Raw genomic sequence first — 22,675 nt, forward strand, 5'->3', positions numbered from 1 at the left:
ATCGGGTCAACCTGACTGGGTTGACCCAACTAACTTGTTTTTAATTTTTTTGTTTGACCATAAACTGAACCAAGAATCCTGATTTGACCCAAAAATAATTCAAAAACAAAACTAAAGCCATAAAACAAATTAAACACCTAAAATACATAAAAACTTACAAATTCTTGAACAAAACGGATTAAACATAAAAAAATGATGAACACCAAGAATACCGAACATGAACCTAGCAACATGAGTTCCAAAACAGATTAGTTTTTTTTTAATCAAAACAAAGGCATATATATGCTGAAAATCATGCATGTATCAATAATCTAGCATCCATTCACTTTAATTATCTCTTAAACATCATGATTTTGTCGAAATGGGTTTCAATTAGAATCGAAACCCTTAAAAACCATTAAAATCATGTTATTGATGCAAATAAATACTAGAGTATTGGTTAATCATGCATAAGGAAGGGTTCTTTGCGACGAAATGGACCAAAACTGGTCCAAATTAAAGGGCTAAGACAATGTCCTTCTTAAAAACACAAAGAACATTGCCCATAAACTTAGAAAAAACTCAGCCATGCCCAACCACTGCAAAGCCCTAAAAATAGGCATTTTTAGCTTCTAAAACATGTTATTTTTATTCCAACAAGTTATAATACCATGCATAAACATGTTTAAATCCAAAAAACCAACAAAAAAAATACAGCAAAACATCAAAATCAAACATGAGGTATTGATCCAAAAACTACCAACCTCAAATAGTCTACATGTTCATGCAACATGGATTTAAAATTGATTTTCTGAACTCATTTTGTGCTTAAACAGACCTAGCAAACCCAAGATAAACACTCTTGCTTTAACATACATGGTTTCAGCTAAACAAAAACTCAAACAACATTATATATATAAACTTAAACAACAACTGTAATATATCAAAAACATTAAAAGACATTAAAAGAATATCATTAAATAAAAACCACAACAACAAATAGGGGAATGCAACATCACTTGTTAAGCATTTCAAATCTCTTTTCTATGCTTATAAACATAAATATAAAACAAAACAAATAAAAAAACAACAAAAGCAGGTCACAAAGGACTTACTTTTGAATCAACATGGCATACCTAGAACAACTACTCTCTCTTGGCTTTTCTTTGGAAAATTTTGCCTCTCACAAACTTGCAAAGTTTAAGAAAACTTTTGTTAAGGTTTTTGGACATTTCTTATTTCTATTTCTCTTCTTTTTCTTATCTTATCTTATCTTTTTATGTTTTTCTCCCCCTTATTTTTCAGCCTCTTTTTTTAATTATTATCTTGAGGGGGATATTTATAGGGATTTGCTAGGGTTTTGGGAGGTCTTGAATCTATTTCTAACTTCTTGATCTTAATGGAAGTATTGTAAACCCTTGATAAGAACCTATTGAGGAGCCTTTATGTGTGAATACATGAAAAGCAAATTGGTTTTTACATGATGGTTGCACTGTCAGAGCTGACTGAGTTGTCCATTTTCAAGGTCTCGTTAGAGCAATATTGATGTCATCGTCGTCTGAGACCATCTAAAGTTGATAGAGAGAGTGCACACCTTTTATTTATTTCTAACTTTGCTCAATATGGAGATCAATAGCTTCACATTCATTCATTTGAAGTTGCCAACTCGATCAGCCGAAACTGTCAAAATAGAGATGCAAGCTGAAAAATGACATGTCATTCACCTTCTTTTCAATAAGTTTGAATGACATGTTGTTTAAGGTCCTTAATTTGGGATTGATAAATTTTAATTGAGTTCCTATTCTTCCAATTGCTTTTAATTGTACCCATAATTGCCATTAGACTTTTAATTTCATGTAATTTTACCATTGCCAAACTTAATTGTCAGCCCCAAAGTTGACTGTTATTTTCATTTTAGTCCTTAGTTATAAATTTATGCATTTTGACCCTCAATTAACTAATAAACTTTCAATTTATTCAATTTGGCCCATGATTTGGTGAATTTCAGCCCCTACATTCACGTGCCTTTCTCGGTTTGGTTATTGGTTTTGAATTTCTTCAATCAAGTCCCTAATTGCCCATCAAACTTCAATATTTATGCAATTAAGCTCATAATTTGACTAAATTAACTTTTAAAAATTGCAATTCAACCCCTAGACTGTAATTTCTTCTAATAAAATCCTAAATTAACTTCAAAATCAATGTTTCTTGCAATTAAGGCCTCAATAAATTAAATTAATATTGAAAAATTACAATTAAGTCCTTAACCATTCAACTTTGATTTTTCCTCCTTAAATTGAATTTTCTTTGCCAATAAGGCCTTTATCAGTAAAAAATACACTATCAAATTTTTGAATCTTGTATATTTTGATCTTCCTCAACTAGTCTTCGATAATTTCCTAGGCATTATGGTATATTCTTCTCACTGAAATATTTTATTTTTTTCAATTGTTTTTTTTTGTATTTTTTTTATATATGTGGTGCCCTAAAATGGGTAACAATATATGCCCCGTCTTTACAATACTTATAGAGCAAAGTATTGTTAAATGCTTTGCGTAGTAAGTTTGTAAAGACAAATGAACTGTCCTTCAAAACTAATCTTTTTAAAGTTTTTAGTTTAATTTACTTGAAATTCTGTCTTTGCAGCAATCCCCTTTAATCCAGAACTATAATCCAAATGTTTACAACTTGATTAACCTGAAATCCCAATATAGGGATTCACTTTAACCAAAACTTCATGAGGGTGTCTTTAACTATTTTGATTGAATCCAAAACATTTTGATTGCAGAATTCAAAACTGAGATTCTTGATGGAACGGTTCCTAAAACTCATATTCTTGATGGTAGTTTTTCTTGTTCTTCCTGATGACAAGGTTTGTATTTTCTTATTTTCTTGAGAATTTTGTCATAGTAGGGTTCTTCTCACTTTTCTTTCTGATTACAGGGTTGAATTTCTTAGTGCTTCCTAATAGTAGGGTTGACTTAAAATTCTGTATCTCAATGGTTCCCTTAGAACTAAAATTTCATGCTATAGCTCGATTAACCTGAAATCCCATTCTGACTATTTGCTTTAACCAGAACCTTGTTCTTTGTCTTCAGCTCGGTCAACCTGAAATCTCAATTTAACAATTTTTTTTAATCAGAACCAAAATTAATGCCTTCAGCTCAGTCAACCTGAAATCTTAATTTGACAATTCCTTTAACCATAACTGAAATTTATGTTGATAGCTTGGCTAACCTGAAATCCCAATATGACGATTTCCTTTAACTAGAACTAAAATGTTTGTCTTTTTATTTAACTAGAGCTTTCCAAAAACTCCTTCTTTGTTAATCTTTTAACTAGTGTAAGTTTGATTTCAAGCATTTTTCATGTAAAATAAAACCTTGTGCAATGCGTTGGGGTTAAATGAATGCACCCTTACCTTGTTTGGAAACATAGGTCTCACCCTTTCTTTAGTTTTCTGTGAACTCCTTTTTGGTATGAGCTCGTTCATTTGCTCAAATTTGTATGCTTGAGCTAGGATCTGTTTCTTGTGATGCCTTTCTTACCTACCTCATTTTTGGGAAGAAGTCTCCAACTTTTGTTACTTGTGGGGCCCTTTCTTACTCCACTGAATATGTGATTTGACATTGCTTTCTATCATACTTTTGTCAATGCTTTAATTGCCTTTTCCACTTTAAAGGCTTTTTGGTTTTTTTTTCAACACATAAATCTTTTTCAAGAAGAAAATCTTTGAAAGACTTAGTTGTGTTCATGAAAACTGAATCTTTCAATGTATGCATCAAAACAGTTCTTTAAACAACTCCTTTGAGGGTTTTATTGATTTTAAAGTGTGGGTCGTCTTTAGGTCAAGATTTTACTAGAAGTGACCTCTATTTCATTTTTCAAAAAAGGTTTCAAGTATTTACTTGAAAATATATATAGAATCAAAGTTTTACCTTATATTAGAATTTACATTTTTCTGTATGAATAAAAGTGAGTCACTACTCATTTATCACTTCGCGTGAATGATAAGATCGTTGTTTATCAACCTAAGTTGTGTGTGCTTGATTAGAAAAGACTTTTAAAGGCATGTAATGCAAGTTAGACTTTCTTTCTTAATAAAGAGTCTCTCTTCAGGATCTTTGCTTTAGTCTTTAAGTATCATAATACCATTATTTCATTTCATTTTCCTTTCTTTTACTTCTCCCTTTTCTTCTTTCTCTTTGTTTTCTTTTTTATGATGATGCCCCCTAGTATTGGGTTTTGACTTTCATAGATCCATGCATGTATTTGTATTTTAGCAATTTGCTCATATTGTTTTGTTACCCCTAGTATGGGGTGTGATCCTAGTCAGAGTTTTTCCAAAGAAAAACTTATTTAGGCTCAAATGAGGACCACATGGGATGATATATTCTTAGAAAGTGAAGGGATAACAAAGATGACTATTCCTCATTTCAAACTCACATCGTTAGTATTGATAAACTTTTTCATTTTCTAAAAGAACTTGCAGGTGATTACACAGAGTGACTACCAGCCATTTATCCATACAACTCAAAATGCCATTCAAAGATAGGTTTTATATCATAGTTATCTTTGGTTTATTTGGTTTGGTCACCTCTTAATTGAAAATTGCTGAACCTTATCTTAAGCATAATATGATTCATTCCTTGCAATCACGCACAAAATCAGTTCTTTCAAGATTTTTTTTAGTAAAAGGATTTCAAATGTTGTAAGATCATGCAAATTATAAAGAAAGGTTCTTTACATGAAGAATTCATGGCCAAACTTCACTATATTGATGTGGAAAGAAAACTAGATACATCATACATAATATTTTTTTTACAAAATCGAAATTCACAGGTCTAGCTAGATCTTCTCCATCCATTCTAAACAACCTTAGATCTCTTTCTAAGAAAGCTTCTTCACTACATAAGAACCCTCGTAGTTTGGCTCTTATTTACTCCGGTCTTCTCCTGGTAAAGACAATATTTTTATCAGCACTAGATCTCTTTCTTGGAACTCTCGAGGTTAAACATTCTTGTCATATGCCTTAGCCATTCTTTTATGGTAAAGTTGGTGATAACAAATCACAACTACTCTTTTCTCATTGATCAGGTTTAGATGTTTATATCTTACTTTGGCCCACTCGGCCTCTTCTAGTGTAGAATTTATCAATACTCTCAACGAGGGGATCTCTACTTCTAAAGGCATCATGGCCTCCATTCTATATGCTAAAGAATACGGGGTAGCTCTTGTTGAAGTCCTGACTGTAGTGCGATATACGTGAAGGGAAAATGACAACATCTCGTGCCAATCTTTGTAAGTGATCACTATTTTCTGAATAATTTTCTTGAAATTCTTGTTGGCAGCTTCTACAGCACCATTGATCTTCGACTTGTACAGTGAGTAATTGGAATGCTTGATTTTCCATTTGGCACAAAGCTTTAATATCATCTTGTCGTTGAAGTTCTGTGCATTATCGGTCAATATCTTTTCTGGTGGATCATATCGGCAGATTAAGTCTTTTTCTATAAGTCTTTTCACCACTTTCTGTGTTACATGAGTTAGGTGGTGCGACTGGGATCGGACCTTCGACCGAAAAAGGGCACCCCACGGGAGGAACAGGTAGGTGACTTCCACCCCTTCTAGCATAACGTTAATTCCCTGAAGTGAATTTCTTATGAAGTGTTTTTTATTGTGTTATAGTTAGTACTAAGCTGTTATAGAATGTCTGTACGAATATCATGAAGGATCTACTATTGTGATATAATGAATGTTAAATTGTTATGAAATTTTTATACGAGTACTATCATCAAGGATTCATGCATGCACTAGGATTTTATCTAACAATCCCTCCTTATTGTTGAAAACACTATACTTACAAAGTATTTTAACATCCCTTTTTTATTTATTGATATTCAACACTTTTAAATCTTGCATACATTGGCCTTTATATTTATAGGGAGATTATACCTCTAACTATCATAATCTAATAAGGATTCCAATTAACTAATTAAACAATGATTCTTATTAACTAGTCTATATCACAAATCTTTTTTTTTTTTTTTTATCAAGGATTCCCATGTATAGTAGGATTTTATTTAACAATCCCTCCCTTAAACTGATGTTCTTAACACTCAGTTTCACAATAACAAACTCTTCTCTAAACAAGGTCTTCTTGAATACAAACACCAAGTAATCTCCTACGCATCACAAGCAATTCCAATTTTAGAGACTTGTTGAATATATCAATGACTTCATCTTCACTTTTGCAATATATTATCTCAATCGTTTCATCCTTTGTGAGATCTCTTAAGAAGTGAAACTTCACATCAATATGATTTCTTCTACCATGTAGAACTGGATTTTTTGATAGTTTAATTGTTGAGTTATTGTCACAAAAAATTATCATAGGCCCTTATCTCTTGAAATTAAGTTCTTTAAGAATTTTCTTCAACTATATCATTTGACATGCATATGAAGTCACAACCATAAATTAAGGTGGTTAATAAAGTGACAATTGATTGCTTCTTTGAAGACTATGAAATAACGCTTGAATTAATCTTAAAAACAAACCCATAAGTTCTTCTTCTATCATCTTGATCTCTTGTCAAATCTGACTTTTCTCTTTTTTATAGAACAATCTATACTCCACAGTACCTTTCAAGTATAAAAGTATCCTTTTAACAATCAAAAGATAAAAGTATATTAGATTCTCCATATATCTACTAACAATACTTACTGAATACATTATATTTGTCTTTGTTGTTGTCAAATACATCAAACTCCCTATAATTTGTGATGCAATCATGGCTATGACATCAAAAGATCGATTAGGAGTGTCCATTGGGTCTATTATAGGCCTAAATTAAAATGGATCCAAGAGGAGTTTAATCAGCTAAGTCAAGAGGCTTAGGTAAAAATGGTTCAAATTTGTCAATTTGCACCTTTGTCTATTTTTAAGGTCATATCTAAAGCTTCAAGAGGAGTTTTGATGCGATTCAAGTAGGTTGGAAAATAGACATTTATACCATTCCAAAGATATATGGTAGGCATTAATCTGGAAGAGAGAGAATGACATGTTTAAAGTTGTGTCTAGAATCTGCTAGCAAAGTACGAAACGAGAAATATATTGTTTCCTTAAGAGTTATGGATTCCATTCACTACAAAAAGTCTTTAATGCTATTGGGAACTTATGTGACAACGTTTAGCTTATTTATTTTACAAGGATTCCATATCAAACAAGAAGAATTAACTAGTCAGGAATTATTTCTTATTTTATAAAGCATCAAACTTGTGTTCAACAAGGATTCTTCAACAATTATTTATCTTAATATTTTTCACTATCATATGTGGAAAAAGGGTGAAAAATAATTTAGACTATTTTTTTTTTATTTTTAAACCTTAATTTAATTAGTTTGGGCTTTTATTTAAATTAAATGCATGTCCGATCCATTAGCATTAAGGTTTTTTTTCCAAGAATATAAATACTCTTTGTAAGCACAAAATATAAAGACTTGATAATACTATTATTGTTGAATTTATTCAACTTTTGTGAGAGAGATTTTTTCATTATTTGATTCTCTAACGAACTAAATTGACTTATCGAAGATTAACTGGCTTCGTGGTGTCTTTCTTATACTTCTAGTTCGCGAATTGGTATTCGTAGATGATGATTTTTATTCCAATGATGCTGGTGCCTTGGGATAGGTTTTGATTGTATCATACTCCTATCAAACTTGTTTCAACTTTTCGAGATTCATTGTTAATCTTGTTATGAGTTGCGTGACCACATGATCACGAGGTTCACATTAATTTGCTTGTAAAGAATATAATCAACTTTTTTTTTTCCTCCATGATCCTCATTTAGCTTCAAACTAAATTTAATTGGTGTACTCATGAATTACAATTCTTCATTCAAAACTTCTCTAAAATTTCTCAAACATATCTCTCTTAAGAAATAAATATTCTACCATTTTATTGAACCACTTCAAAATCATGAAAGTAATGTAACTTTCCAAGATTGACATATCAAATTGTTATCATAGGCCTTTTAATTTCTCCAAACATAACATCTTTCCTCCATCTTTAATTTTAATAAAAAAATATATTCTCATATAGACATCTTTTAGATCATTCATTCCTTCAATAAATAAGTATCTATATAACTATACCAAACTCTTGGAGCTTTAACTCATAAAAAACATTTTACAAATTATATACCTCATGCTCATTACCAAATTTCACATAACCTAGAGGTTGATCAACAAACACCTATTCTTGAAGATCATGTAGAAAAGCTGACTTCATATCCAACTGGAAGATAAGCCATGAATTTTGAGTTGCCAAATCAATGATCAATTTTATTGCATCATCCCTTGCAACCAGAGCAAAAACTTTTTTTGTAATCGACACCATGCTATTATTTGTAACTTTTAGCTACCAAGCGTGCTTTATAATTGTTAATTTTATCATTCTTCTTTAATTTTTTTTAAACACCCATTTTACACCAATGATCTATTGTCATTTTAAAAACTCCATCAACTCCCGAGTGTTTTTTTTTCCTCAATGACACCAATTTTATTATCCATAGTATTTTTTTATCACGGTCTCTTTAACATCATCTTTAAAATTCATTGAATCAAATGTTGTTTATGTGGGCTGCATTTAGAGGGAGGAAGATAAATTGCTCACAGGACATTCCAAATCCTCAAAGGACTTGTTTTTCTGAGTCAAATGTGGCACAATATTGTTTGCAGATGCTGCATTCCTCTGCTCATGCGAGTAGAATTCTGTCTCCCTAAAATATTTTTAACAATTCTCAACAAACATCAGACTCAGGAGACATGCCCTCAAATGTGCCTACTCTTGCTCTTGCTGCAAAAACAAGGTTTCTTCTCCACTTCAGAAGTTTTTAGGTTTTCAAATTTCTGACGAATGGCTGAGTTCTGATGGCTCTTCAATGAAGAGGAATGTGAAAACAATGACACCCTTATCAGGGGCAAGAAAAGGAAAAAGAGGAAAACAAATTAATCCAAATAAAGAGTGAAACAATCAATAAACACTCACTTGGGGATGTTCAAATACTTGCGTGTTTAGTTTCCAACAATTGGGACATGGAAGTTGCATGGTCATCTGCAGCAAAGAGTGCGACCTAATGCCAGTATAACGCTTAAGAATTACTTTGTTTTGATATCAAACTAATTTTGTTTGGGAGGTTTCTGAAGCCATTTCCCTTGAGCTAAATTTATGAAGCTAAAGCATCGATCATCTGCTAATTTGACTGCTTCAAATACATAACTTTGATTGTTCATTGTATCCCATCCAAGACCTGCCTTCTCAGGATGCAGATGCTTAAAAACAAAATTTTCTTGATCAGATACAGATCCTGTCCAAACCAGTTTATAATGCTCACAAACCAACCATGACCAAACACAAAGTCACTTGTTCAGTTTGAGATGATAAAAGTCCATGGTGAGCATTTCTTAGCAGCATGGACAGGTATTGTTACTATTACAGATAGAGCACTATAGATTTCAGAGATGTGGTTCAAGAAACTCTGCTCAATTCAACAAATTCCCAGGTGCTAATCCTTGATTCAGTTGCACTAGTTCTACTTCACTGTAACTCATAAGATGAAAAACTGAAACCTGATCTTCCCTCATTAGTGGATTTCAGTTCAAGCTTCTGAAACGGGCTGCAAGATAAATGAAGAATGATTCATTTCCATATTTCATTCATAAGTTTGTTTTGCAGTACAGAAAAGTAAACAGTGACTATACGGCGGGGACATGCTTGATCTAGTTTAACGCATATGATATTTCTAAAAATAGATAGAAATTGCCATCATAACATTTAATATCCAAAGAAAACAATAAGTAACGTTATGTAGAATCTCAAGCCCAAGGAAAATGGGAGAAGTACCTGCTGTTAGGATCATAGTAGAAGCCATTGATGGAACCATCAGTACAAGAGAAGCAAACATAGTAAAAACCAGCTATGGTCAACCCACAGTCTGTTCCAACGTTGACAAAGTATTGCTCTTTCCATCTCTAGACACAGAGACCACACAAAATCTCAAGTTACTAATTCTGATATAATGATTCTATCACCAACTGCTCAAATGTTTTGATCATGCATTACCATAAATATGTACGGATAGCTAATCAAGTCCAAAGACTTGCCACCATCAACCTTCACTTTTTCCTGTGAATAACAAAATCAATCAGAGAGCAGATATCCGGCGTATATGCAAAAGAAGTTCTGGATCTTACCAGAAATGGTTGGAAAGACGGAAACTTAGTCCAGTGCCTTATATCATCTTCTGACCTGTAAATTTTTTTGAAATAATTAAAAAGGAAAGTATTGTCCACAATCACTCATATCTAACATGATCCATGCATTAAAGATGGAGTTAAGACACATACGAAGCTTCCCATTTGCCAGTGAAGAAAGTGTAATTCTTGCCATCAACGATTTCTCCTTCCCAAAAAGTTACTACCTGACACACATCATAGCTAAACAAAGTAAACATAACTGCAAGTACATTCTGCATATTCACCAGACCACCATAAACCTGCAAGAATAAAAAAAAGGTAGCATTTTACAGAATCCATGCATCCCTTTGATTAGGTCCAACTGCATTCAAGTCCCGTCCTAAGGATACTCTAGCAGGAACAAATCCATTCCAAATTGGATCCATAAGAATTAAGAGCGAGAAATGAAATAGCAAGACACCAATATGTTACAATAACATGAAACACCCTACAAAGTTAATACCACAGGGAGATCCAAAGCACGTGTTGTTAGCTCAGACTGCAGGTGATCACAGAAGCATGGAAACATAGTCGCACATTAACAAATGAGTTAAATCCTAATTAAACCTTTGATTAGCCAAAAATGGAAGAAATTTTTTTTATAAAAAAAATACTTATTTTGCAGGTCTCAAAGTAGGAAGATAGAAGGAAATGGAAACGTACGGGAGTGTCAGCCATAGGAACATTAAGGGCTTCCATAGTACCACATAGGTAACCATGATCAAGGTCACATCCTTGAATGCGAACATTAACTCTCCAAGCTTCATCCTTCTGAAGACTAGAAACATTCTGGGTTCCAGAAAAGGCCTGTTTCAACCCAACAACAAAAAATTAAACAACGCACATGAATTCACAAAAATGAACAGCGAGAAATGGGGGGTATTTTCACCTTCACAGTGTTATTGTCATTAAAAAAATTAAAAGAGAGAGAGAGAGAGCAAAAGGCTTACCTGTCCAACAGTCAAAAGAGTACAAACTGGAGGTGAAGTGTGTCCTGATGAATTTTCACCTTCACAGTGTTAATTAATCATCATCATTGATTATTATATTATAATTAGATACTAAGCCTAATCAAATCGAATAATTGAATTAAAGGTGGTGGTTCGAACGAAGGAAGCAACGAATACCTGAAAGTTGAGAAGGTGCGGAGGAGGAAGAGGAGGTGGAGGAGGAGGAGGAGGTTTCTTCTACTCTCACCGGCATTATCTTTCTGTTTTATGTATTTTCTTTCTTGATCACTTGCTGTTGTTGTTTTTGCTATTTCCTTTTCAACATACAAATGCAATTTCACCCTCTCTCTCTCTCTCTCTCTCTCTCTGAAATGATTTTCTTTCTCTGCTATTGTATGACCTGTAGTCTATTATAAGTTACGCGTCGTTTCCAAGGCCCTATATATTTATTACATTGTTATTGATTAACTTAACAAAAAAATAAAATGAAAGAGGGGGATTTAACTTTATATCTACTTAAAAAATATTATTTATTTAAATAGTTTTTTTTTTCAATCTATTTTTTTATTTAAATTTTATTTTTCCATATTAGATTTACATATAATTATTAATTTTTATAATTTACTTTTTATGTATTATCTCAAACTCATGATTTAGATCATTGATTTAATAAGTTAATTAAGTTGACTTTAGTTTTTTTTTCTACTTGGCTTTTTTTTTTCAATTACATCCTTTAATATTGGATTTATTGATATTAGACTTTATGATTTGTTTCGGTTTTCTTTCTATGAGGTTATTTCTGCCTCATGACTTAGGTCATGAGTTTGGCAGGTTAATTCAGGTTGACTCGAGTTGTTTTTTTCTGTTCTTTTTTTATTAATTTTTTTTCAATTCCATCTTTCCACACCAGGTTGATTGAAAATTGAGCTTCATAATTTTCTTCAATTTGCTTTCTACTGCGTTATCATGGTCTCATGACCCGGGTCACGAGTTTGATAGGTTAACCTGAATTGACACGAGTAATCTTTTTTAATTGAATATTTTTTAGTTTCATCCTTTAACATTAGGTTTATTAGAAATTGGATTTTATAATTTTGCTTTAATTTGGTTACTAAGGGTTATCATGGTCTCGTGACATGACATGCGGATTGTCAGGTTAACCCAAGTTGACCCGAATCGATCCAATATGTAATCATTTCAATATTTATAAAAAAATCTCATTTTAAATATTTATTTTGAGTCAAATTATATTTTTATAAGTCATTGAGGTGGCTTTTGAGCCTGCCAAAGCGACCAGATCATATCGGGTCAATATCTACACGGTTTATTTTTTTTTACTAGAAAAAATATTAGCAACGCCTATATATTTTTTTCACTTAAAAAAAATTGTTCCGACCCACAACGTATCATAAGCCAATGATCTAGTATAAACTAAAAGACATGGGCAAAATATTATAGATACAAACTCATTATATTGTGGATTGCCACAGTGTAATTTTTTTTCATCCTTTTTTTTTTTTTCTCTCTTATATGATCAAATTGAAGGCCAATTTTAGTTAATTTGATAGGAAATGACAAGGTTAAAAGCCAAAGGACTATAGTGAAAGAAATAGAAGACATGGGTGGCGCTTTCAAAATTCTGGTAAAATATTCATTATAGTCCTTGTACTTTTTGAATTAAAAATGTTAGGCACTTCATATTTTTTAAATTTCAAGAAAAGTCAATTTTGGTCGAAAACTTATTTTTCTTATTTTTTTCCTCTATTTTGAGAGAGGAGAGAAAAAGTCATTGGATTTCAAAAGTAGAAAGAGAAAATCATTACTTGACACTCATTTCAGCCACAAAAATGATCGATCTTAGTGTCAATGAGTTCTATTTAATTAAGGAAGTTCCACTTAGCTATTTTTTTCACTTTCAAATTGCATAAAAAAGTAGATTTGACATCAAGAAAAAACCATTGGTTCTTATATGTGTTGTTAAAATAATTAAGATCAAACACAAAAAAAAAAGAGTCTAGAATTCTGAATGATCTGTATATTATGAGTGCTTAGTCTTAACTTAAATACAAATAAAGTATATATAGGTTAAACTGAAAGTACTATTCTACCCTTAATAAATAATACTACATAAATATTATTTAACATCTCCCCTCAAACTCATGATGTGGCAGCTACAAGCATCGAGAGTTTGCCAACCAGAAAACAAAAATGAGAGATGGAATGCGCCTTAGTAAAGAAATCTGCAATCTGCAAGGAAAAAGGAATAAAAGGTAAAGCAATGGTGCCATGCTTGAGATGATGACGAGTAAGATGACAATCAATCTCAATGTGCTTAGTTCGCTTATGAAAAACCGAGTTGTGAGCAATCTGAATAGAACTCTGGTTGTCATAATACATAGGAGTAGGATGAGAAAAGGAAACTCCCATATCAGTAAGTAACCAACGTAACCAAACAATCTCTTTTGTAGTAGATGCCATGGCACGATATTCTGCTTCGGTGGATGATTGAGAAACAATAGATTGTTTCTTGCTCTTCCAAGAAATAAGAGAATCATCTAAAAAGATACAGAACCCAGTAACAGACTTGCGATCTGTGGGATCACTACCATGATCAGCATCAGAGTATGCACGCAACTCTAAGGAAGAGGTAGATGAAAGTAAAAGACTCTGAAAAACTATACTCCGAAGATATTGCAAAATACGAAGAACAGCTGCCCAGTGAACAGTAGTAGGAAAAACAACAAACTGACTAACAATATGAACAACATATGCAATATCTGGACGAGTAATGGTGAGATATACCAAACTCCCAACAATAGTGCGGTATAAAGTAGGATCTATCAAAGGTAAACTATCAGAAGAAGAGTACCTCGCGTTGACCTCAACCCGCTCAAGAATATCTGCAACATATTTCGACTGAGAAAGAAGGTAACCTCTAGGTGAGTATGCTACCTCAATACCCAGGAAATATCGAAGATAACCCAAATCCTTCATTTCAAATCGTCTAGCCAACTCTGTCTTCAAGACTGAAATACCATCAATGTCATCATCAGTAATAATCATGTCATCAACATATAAAGACAGAATGATACGACCTGTATTAGTGCATTTAACAAAAAGAGCAGAATCATGTCTACTAGAAACAAAGCCAAGAGACGAGATCACAATAGAGAATTTCTCAAACCAAGCACGGGGTGCTTGTTTAAGACTATATAATGCTTTCTTAAGATTACAAACATATCTAGAGTCGTGTAAAATACCAGGAGGGAGTGCCATATAAACTTCTTCTTGAAGATCTCCATTCAAAAAGGCATTTTTAACATCAAGTTGAGAAATATGCCACTGACGAATCGAAGCTACGACAATAAGAGTACGAATAGTAGTCATTTTTGCAACCGGGGCAAATGTCTCCTCATAGTCCATACCATACTGTTGAGAGTATCCTTTTGCAACCAGCCTAGCTTTGTATCGCTTAATAGACCCATCAGAATTAGTCTTGATCTTATACACCTAACAACAACCAACAACACTCTTATCAGGAGGTAGAGGAACCAGATCCCAAGTATCTGTCTTATGCAAAGCAGAAAGTTCCTCATCCATAGCTTGCTGCCAAAGTGGATCAATAATTGCCTCTTTATAGGAAGAGGGCTCAAAGAGACAATGAATAGAAGCTAAAAAGGAAGTAAACGATGAAGAATAACTAGAATATGGACCCAAGTAACTGTACTCATTCGGATATCCCGAATCAACGAGATAATACTTCCCTACATAAAATTAATTATTGTTTAACGCTTACTTCCTATTTCATAGAAAAAAAAATTAGACCAGCTGAACAACAACCCTATTTTTTTGCGAGTGAATACCTTTCAGTGGCCTCGGAAATTGTATGTTTGTATTTCCAATCGCCTCATAAAATATTCTTGTATCGTGTGCACTACCTTCCCACCCAGCCCAAACAAATGTAAATTGCATGTCAAAGCTATATGCTGCCATTATATTTTGCGTTGGTACACCTTTTCTACCAATAAATGGGATTTGATTTTCTTGTGATACACATGCATGTACACATGCACGTACATGTGTTCCATCAATCGCTCCAATACAATTCTACAAAATCAAAAAATTTGTTGCCAAATCAATTTAATTGTACTTAAATATTTAATTGTAACCTTTTGAAATATTTAACAACTTCTAAAAAAGTATTTTTTTTTATCTTAAAATGGGGCATTTATCTCGGATTAATTGCAATTTTCAGTGGTGTTGCTGTGAATTCTGGATCTACTGGTCTGATTAAATCAGCAGCTAGCACGCACACAAAACGAAGAACTTCGTTGAAATTTCTGGACACAGTTTCACCTGAATGTTGAAATCTCTCCTGAACTTCCCTGTTCGAAGCACCTAGAGCTAAAGTGTAGAGAAACATGCTTACCTTCTCAATAACACTCATCTGTCTAGACGGTTTCAACCCATACATCGTTTCCAACTCAAAAGACAAACTCTTCAATGTGTCTGCATCCATCCGAAACATGTTCACACAACGCACCCAATACCCATTTAAAATTTCAATCAACCATCGCATTCCAGTGTTGTATGAAACAATACATGGTTCTTTATAAATATACGTATTGTGATACAAATCCAGTGCTCCAGCAGTGCATATTACTAATTTAGTGCGATCACACTCTTTATGCCAAAATAAATCGCCAACGTCATCGTCATCCTGTTGATTTTGGTTGTCATCCTCCACCTCATTGTTATTGTTCCCATAACCAGCACCGAAACTACCTCCAAAACCACGTCTAGAACTTGTACTAGCAAACCCATCAGACACATACCGAACAACATTATTCATAACATTTTCATACTGGTCATCAAAAAATGCATTAAACCAATCCGCATCCATATCTACAAACACAACTTAATATCAACTTTGAACCTGCAGAGTACCGATAAAAATACATGTTCATGGAAGAATATGTTTTGAATATTTTTAACGTTAATGGCGACCTTAACTTAACCCAAAACATTTACGTTGGAGCAATCCCTAATTATCGAACATATTTTACTTATAAGTAACTCATTCAATATTTTAAACACAACAATAATTTTAATTTTCAACCTGCAAAGTAACGGTAAAAAGACATTGTTCATTGCGGAATTTGTTTAGAATATTTTAACGTTAATGGCGACATTAACTTAACCCAAAACATTTACATTGGAGCAATCCCTAATTGTCGAACATATTTTACTTATAAGTAACTCATTCAATATTTTACAACACAACAATAATTTCAATTCCCAAAACAAAGCAATACACGTAGGAATGCTTGAAATATTTATTGGCAGCCAATGAAACTGTTTTGAAATGAGAATGCAACTTATAAATAGAAACACACATAAATGAACTTGCTTTATTGACTAGACAGTAGCCCTATCAGATTTAACCTCATAATTTGTTTACAAAACATAAGGATCAAGCTTTATTGACTAAACAGCAGCCCTCAAATCAACAACTAACCTTCTAAATTCAATACACTTGACGTGGCAGTGTCAAACCAGCAACAAAACCTTCTCAAAACAAAGCAATACAAGTGGGAATGCTTGAAATATTTGTTGGCAGCCAATGAAAATGTTTTGAAATGAGAATGCAGCTTAAATAGAAACACACACACAACACAAACCACTAATCTTTATTGCCATTCAACTCAGCAACCCCAACTTGTACCATGACCAACCATTCAACTCAGGAAACCCCATTCAAACCATTATCAGCCATTAAAGTCCGCAACAAGCATTCACAGCAGTATCAACCATTCAAGTTAGCAATAATCATTCAGTAACTAACATTCAACAAATTAACAGCCATTCAACTCAGAAACAACCATCAAATCCGAGAAATTACAATATCCAATTCAAGGCTGAAACAACAAACTCAACACAAAGTTTTTCAGCCATTCAAATAAGTCTATAGAAGTCAACATGAAACCTAAAATTACAGCTTGTAATAGGTACAACAACAGTTGTTACAGACATCTCAAACATAACCCATTATCCTACAGCTACAAATACAAAGGAATTGCTCAACATATCATACGTTACAAATTAGAAACCTGGAAAAACAGCAACGACAGAACCGTTTGCATCAACCATTTGGCAACAACACAACCGCAGCAACACCTTATGCAGTGCACCTCACCATAAGAATTGGTATTGTAATCTTTTAACTGCGAAAAACACATAACCATACAATATGTTAACGACTCATTAAAATAAAAACCAAACATGATAAGTGTGCTATACATTCAAACAACACTTCAAATATGAAATGCATGCAATGCTTACCAAAACATATAACACACAATAAAATTTACTTGCTGCTAGATATAATATACATAACTGTAAGTGTTCCCTATATCAAATGTACACTTACATCAAGGTCTGTAGTTTGCCCTTCGATCAAACATTAATTCCAGCCACTGAAATTTTTGGTCCATATCACTAATTGCTGCCCATATTTCCCTCCTACTTCTAACCATAAAAAACTCAGTTGCAAAACAATACAGCTCACTGCCGAAAACCACTTCCTCAATGGAGTGAAACTCTGTCATCACCTCTTCTATGCTACATCCTTTTTTATCCAAACCACTTGATGTGCATTCATTCTTGGTAGATACCCTATCAACCAACTTATCTAAACGCGAAAACAATTGCGATCCCCTTCCGGCACCCTTTTTTTTCTTATTTTTTTGTGAACTTTGTTGCACACCTTTTTTCTTCCCACTACTACCAGTGAGATTGCTTGTGCTGTTGGAAAAAATGACACCAGCAACCATATTACTGACATCGTCAACAAAATTTGATAGACTATCCTCCTCAGAATCTCCACTACCTTCCTCTAGATGAGGGTCCTCATTTACTGCGTTAGTTCGCCTTTCACTGACATCATCTTCATTAGAATTCAGACCCTATGATGGAGCCCAAACATAGTGACCGGTAGCAACAATGTTTGTAAACATGATATCATATTTACAACACAATGTGGGATCGATGCCAGCATGCCTAAACTTTCTTGCTTCGCGTATCTCCTACAACAATGGACAATCAAGATAAAAATGCATAAAAAATAGTCTAACAGCAGTCAATTAAACAGTTTATTACAGTTTTACACATACTGAAAAAAAAAACAGACCTTGATTTTAGTTGTCCACCACTCATCAGGTGCCAAAATTGTTCCAAGTTCAGCACTCCAGCCTACTCCTATTTCAGAAATCAACCTTTTCCATATCCTCAAATCTTTTTTAATTCCGTCCCACTTATTATTTAATTGTGCTTTCGTTAATGCATGGCCAGTTTGATCCTTAAAGCAATTCATAACATATTTCCAACCAGCTTTGTCGAAATGTGTGTTGGGTCACATACCTTGCTCAATTGCTTTAATACATATGTCACAAAAAGCATGCAACATCTCTCTAGTACAAGAAGCCTTATCTTGTGATTGAGAATCGTCCATGTTCTCGGTTAAAATGTTTTATCTAATATACAATTAACAGGTTAATTTCCTAGACAATGTAAAGGACATGGAATGCACAATCTATCTTAATTAAATCGCCAACTTAAATAAAATATGCAATTTAAGAACATAGACCTAACATAATCAGCTTACCACTTTAATTACTATGTATATTTACATTTATGTTTCTACAAGCCAATGTTTTCATTTCCTAGGCATAATTTGTCAATTATATAATATAACATTAGCTGCTGAGATTTCTTAGATATAATTTTCTCATGTGTTTAATTACATAATCAGATGTGATATAGAGCAGATAAATGTCTTCAGTACCATTTTCAGCAACTAGATATTCACACAGGTTTTATGTTTATACCCATTAAACTGAGATAATAAATCTAACAATTACACACATGTAAAGTCTAAAAACACACAGCAACTGACATTGATGCTAATTGTTGAACCGAAACAGAGATAAAAAATCTAACAATTACACAAATGTAAATTTAGAAAACACACAGCAACTGACATTGATGCTAAATGTTCAACCGAAATAGACATAATAAAATGTAACAATTACACACATGTAAATTCTCAGAAAACACACAGCAACTGAAAATTAAAGATTAATTGTACTTGTGCAACTGAAACAGAGCAACTGACCTTGAAGTTACTTGTGCAACTGAAACAGAGATTGGTAAGACTGCTTGTGCTTGAGCTTTCCAGGAGACTGATTTCGATGCCCTCTTTGGTTCTGGCAAACAAAACAGTGTTAAGAGGAAATTATAGTTAAAGAAAGCTGTTTTGTATGTTTGTGGCAGCAGATAAGGCATGATATATGCAGTTTTTTAGGTACAATGACAAGATAATTACCTTGGTGAGTGCGTGTCTTCTTAAACCGTGAAAGGAGTTCATAAAGGCAGCAGATCGGTGGCAGATGGGCTTGATCTACACTCGGCTACAAACACTGGTGACTGGGTTCGGTCTGTGTGAGAGCATGAAGAACAATGTAGGGAGCAAGGAATCAGCCAGTCAAGGTGAGTGTGTGAGGTTAGGGTGAGCTTGGCATTACAGAGGCAAGCACGGTAAAGAGAGCACATGAAGCTCGTAGAGAGGAAAAAGCAGCAGGGAGGAAACGGTTTGAGGTCTGTTTAAGGTTGAGATAAGGAAGCTGCGGGGAGGAGGACAAAGCGACGAGATGAGGAAAGCTGTGGAGGAGGAGATACGATTGCAGCTTTGCTTGGGAGGCGAATGTGGAGGAGGATATATAGGGCTAATTAATTTTTTTTGGTAAAGGAAGTTATTGTTTGCAACATTTTCTGAACAGCAGCCATGGCAAAAGCAAGGCAGAGTTGTTTTTCCTACTCCTGCATTTGGAATGCAATTTTGTGTGGGCCCTAGGCAGTTGAAACTGTGGTCAGCTATTAACCAAACAACTTGCAAAATGAAAACGCAGGAAACGTGAACGCTACCACGTTACCAAACGGGGTCTTAGAAGGTACTGCTAGTACCGAAGGATTTGAAGCAGAAAGGATTTCCTTTTCAGAATAAGACCGAAGACATATTTTTTCAGCCAATAATTCACTGACAACAGAGTCAACAGAAGACAGTGGAGAACGATGTAGAATTAAACCTCTAAGTCATTCAAAATCACTGCGAAGTGCTATTAAAAACTGTACCAATCGTTGCTGCTCTCTACGCTCGATATAGGCACTACATGCCTTTAATTCTGCCGATTCTGTAAGAGCCAATTAATCCCAAAGATTTGTCATAGCAGAATAAAACTCTTGAATACTCATATTCTTATGATGAAGAGCTCATATTCTCTAATTGATAATGTTTTGCAAAATTTGATTGTGTGAATAACCTTTGCAGATGATCCAAAACCTCTTTTGCTGTCTCATACTTCGCCAACTGCGTACCTATCGAATGCTCAATAGAATTGTTGATCCAAGTAATGATCTTTACATTATTTCCTTCCCATGTATCTATCAAAACAGCATCCCCCTCCTCAATATTCTTAGGTATCATATAAGTTCCACTAACATACCCCCACATCTTCTTACCCTTAAAGAAATTTCTTATTACATAATTCCAATACGAATAGTTCTTCCCATCCAACCTCACACTCACAAACTGAAGCGAATCATCTCTTTCAGTAGCCATAATCAACGGTCACAGAGAACCAGAATGCAAAAGCAGCGGAAAACAAAATACCAAATTGCAGAAACTGAACAGAGATTGCAGAAACTAAACAAATATCTTCTTGACGAAATACCAAAATAATTGCAGAAACTGAATGCAAATACCAAATTGCAGAAACTGCAGAGGCTGAAGGAAAGACGAAATACCAAATTTTGCAGAAACATAAGACAAAATCTCACTCCAAATTTTGGATCCGCGAAGCTGTGTTCAGGATTAAGCTTCGTTCCATAAAACCAGCTCTGATACCATGTTAAAATAATTAAGATCAAACATAAAAAAAGGCAAGAATTCTGAATGATCTGTAGATTATGAGTGCTTAGTCTTAACCTAAATACAAATAAAGTATATATAGGCAAGAATTCTGACAATCATACAATTTGATTACTTAAATATCTTTATATAATTTATATTATACCTAATATTTGTCTGTTTGTTACCCTTGATTAGGACATGTAGTCAGGATCAAAACATAACACTCTTTATATAATATAATTTAATGATCTCAAGTTTAAAAATCACTTACACAACTATCATATTAGCCTTTCTATAGACATAGATGCTCTCTGCATATGAAATTCTCTTGCAGGCTAGTTGAATGTACATGTCATCTGACAAGCACTTGCATATTAGTTTCAGGTATTCTTCACACCGTAATTTATTAGAGCAACTGCTTCTTTTCATAAATGAAGGAATATAATATACAACGGTCTCTATAACTTTAATTAATGTCCAATGCATTGAAAGAATATGAATCTCATAATTATAACAACTTTATAATTTTCTATACAAAATATCTTTGTTTCATAGACTTTATCTTTGCTTCAAATTCATTAATAAAATATAACTGAAGATTAAAGATAAAGAAAGCCTTTTTTAATGATAAATATATTTTACATGAATAAAATCAGTGTTGCGTATAACCAACCGATTAGTTACATGACATATTCACTAGCAAACATCTCAATACTTTATATATATATATATATATATATATATATATATATATATATATATATATATATATATATATATATCCAATATGTGTCATATTTTGAATTCATGATTAATTTTTGTTCTCTTAAAAAACACATTAATGATGTCTAGATATTTTTTTTGTCTGAAAGAAAAATATTAATTTTTATTTTCATGTTTTTTAAATGATTATCCATTATAATAATAATTGATTCCAAGAAAAAAAGTTATTTAACACAACGGAGTTCGTTGTCCATGTTGCGAGATCATATATCTTGATACACATATCTATCACATTTTCAATTTAGTCTTTAGTTATCATCGTTGTCCATGCATAGCATTTTTCATTTTCTGATTATAGTTTTTTCTTTGTGCCAAAAAACACATTGTGAACGCTTGCACATTCATATTTTGTGCTGAAAAATAAAATTATCTAGCCTGCAGCGAAACATGAGCCACATAACTAGTAGAAAACACTAAAAGATATGGGTAAATCATTGTAGCCAATGCCATTAGTCACACATACATAAGGCATTATGGATTGCCATAATGCCCTTTGTTTCCCTTAATTTCACCATTTTAGGACCAAATTGATGGCTAATTTAAGTAAATTTGTTAAGAAATGATAGGATTTAGAGTCAAATGACCAAAGTGAAAAAAGTCGAGAAAATGGGTGACAATTTCAAAATTATGGCGAAAAGTTTACTTTTTAAGTGATAAATTTTAAGTCCTTTAATATTTTGAAAATTCAATTTTGATAC

General features: G+C 33.2%; 1 protein-coding gene and 1 pseudogene across 4 annotated transcripts; both read right to left on the bottom strand.

Annotated features, from left to right (window-relative positions):
- Positions 1 to 9,207: 9,207 nt before the first annotated feature.
- LOC7486521 (uncharacterized) lies at positions 9,208 to 11,619 on the bottom strand. Of its 4 annotated transcripts, none has more exons than XM_024587412.2 (8): positions 11,405 to 11,619; positions 11,228 to 11,271; positions 10,941 to 11,084; positions 10,389 to 10,537; positions 10,236 to 10,290; positions 10,105 to 10,167; positions 9,886 to 10,013; positions 9,208 to 9,658 (listed from the first exon to the last, which is right to left on the bottom strand). In XM_024587412.2, the coding sequence occupies exons 1-8, from the start codon at positions 11,478 to 11,480 to the stop codon at positions 9,580 to 9,582; spliced, it is 738 nt and encodes a 245-aa protein (XP_024443180.1). In that variant the 5' UTR covers positions 11,481 to 11,619; the 3' UTR covers positions 9,208 to 9,579. The 4 variants fall into 4 exon arrangements, with proteins under 4 accessions (XP_024443180.1, XP_024443179.1, XP_052304032.1 ...); XM_024587411.2 differs by having other exon boundaries at positions 11,228 to 11,286; XM_052448072.1 differs by having other exon boundaries at positions 10,389 to 10,462; positions 11,405 to 11,616.
- Positions 11,620 to 17,658: 6,039 nt separating this feature from the next.
- Positions 17,659 to 18,737, bottom strand: LOC127904449 (L10-interacting MYB domain-containing protein-like; annotated as a pseudogene).
- Positions 18,738 to 22,675: the final 3,938 nt, after the last annotated feature.

Source organism: Populus trichocarpa, chromosome 16, assembly GCF_000002775.5.
Source record: "Populus trichocarpa isolate Nisqually-1 chromosome 16, P.trichocarpa_v4.1, whole genome shotgun sequence".
Classification (NCBI taxonomy): domain Eukaryota; kingdom Viridiplantae; phylum Streptophyta; class Magnoliopsida; order Malpighiales; family Salicaceae; genus Populus; species Populus trichocarpa.

Excerpts from the sequence above, each read along its gene's own strand:
- LOC7486521 (XM_024587411.2), bottom strand. The coding sequence starts at position 11,480 with ATGCCGGTGAGAGTAGAAGAAACCTCCTCCTCCTCCTCCACCTCCTCT. Across the intron at positions 11,287-11,404 it reads CGCACCTTCTCAACTTTCAG|GTGAAAATTCATCAGGACAC; the intron begins GTATTCGTTGCT and ends AACACTGTGAAG. Across the intron at positions 10,014-10,104 it reads GCTATCCGTACATATTTATG|AGATGGAAAGAGCAATACTT; the intron begins GTAATGCATGAT and ends CTCTGTGTCTAG.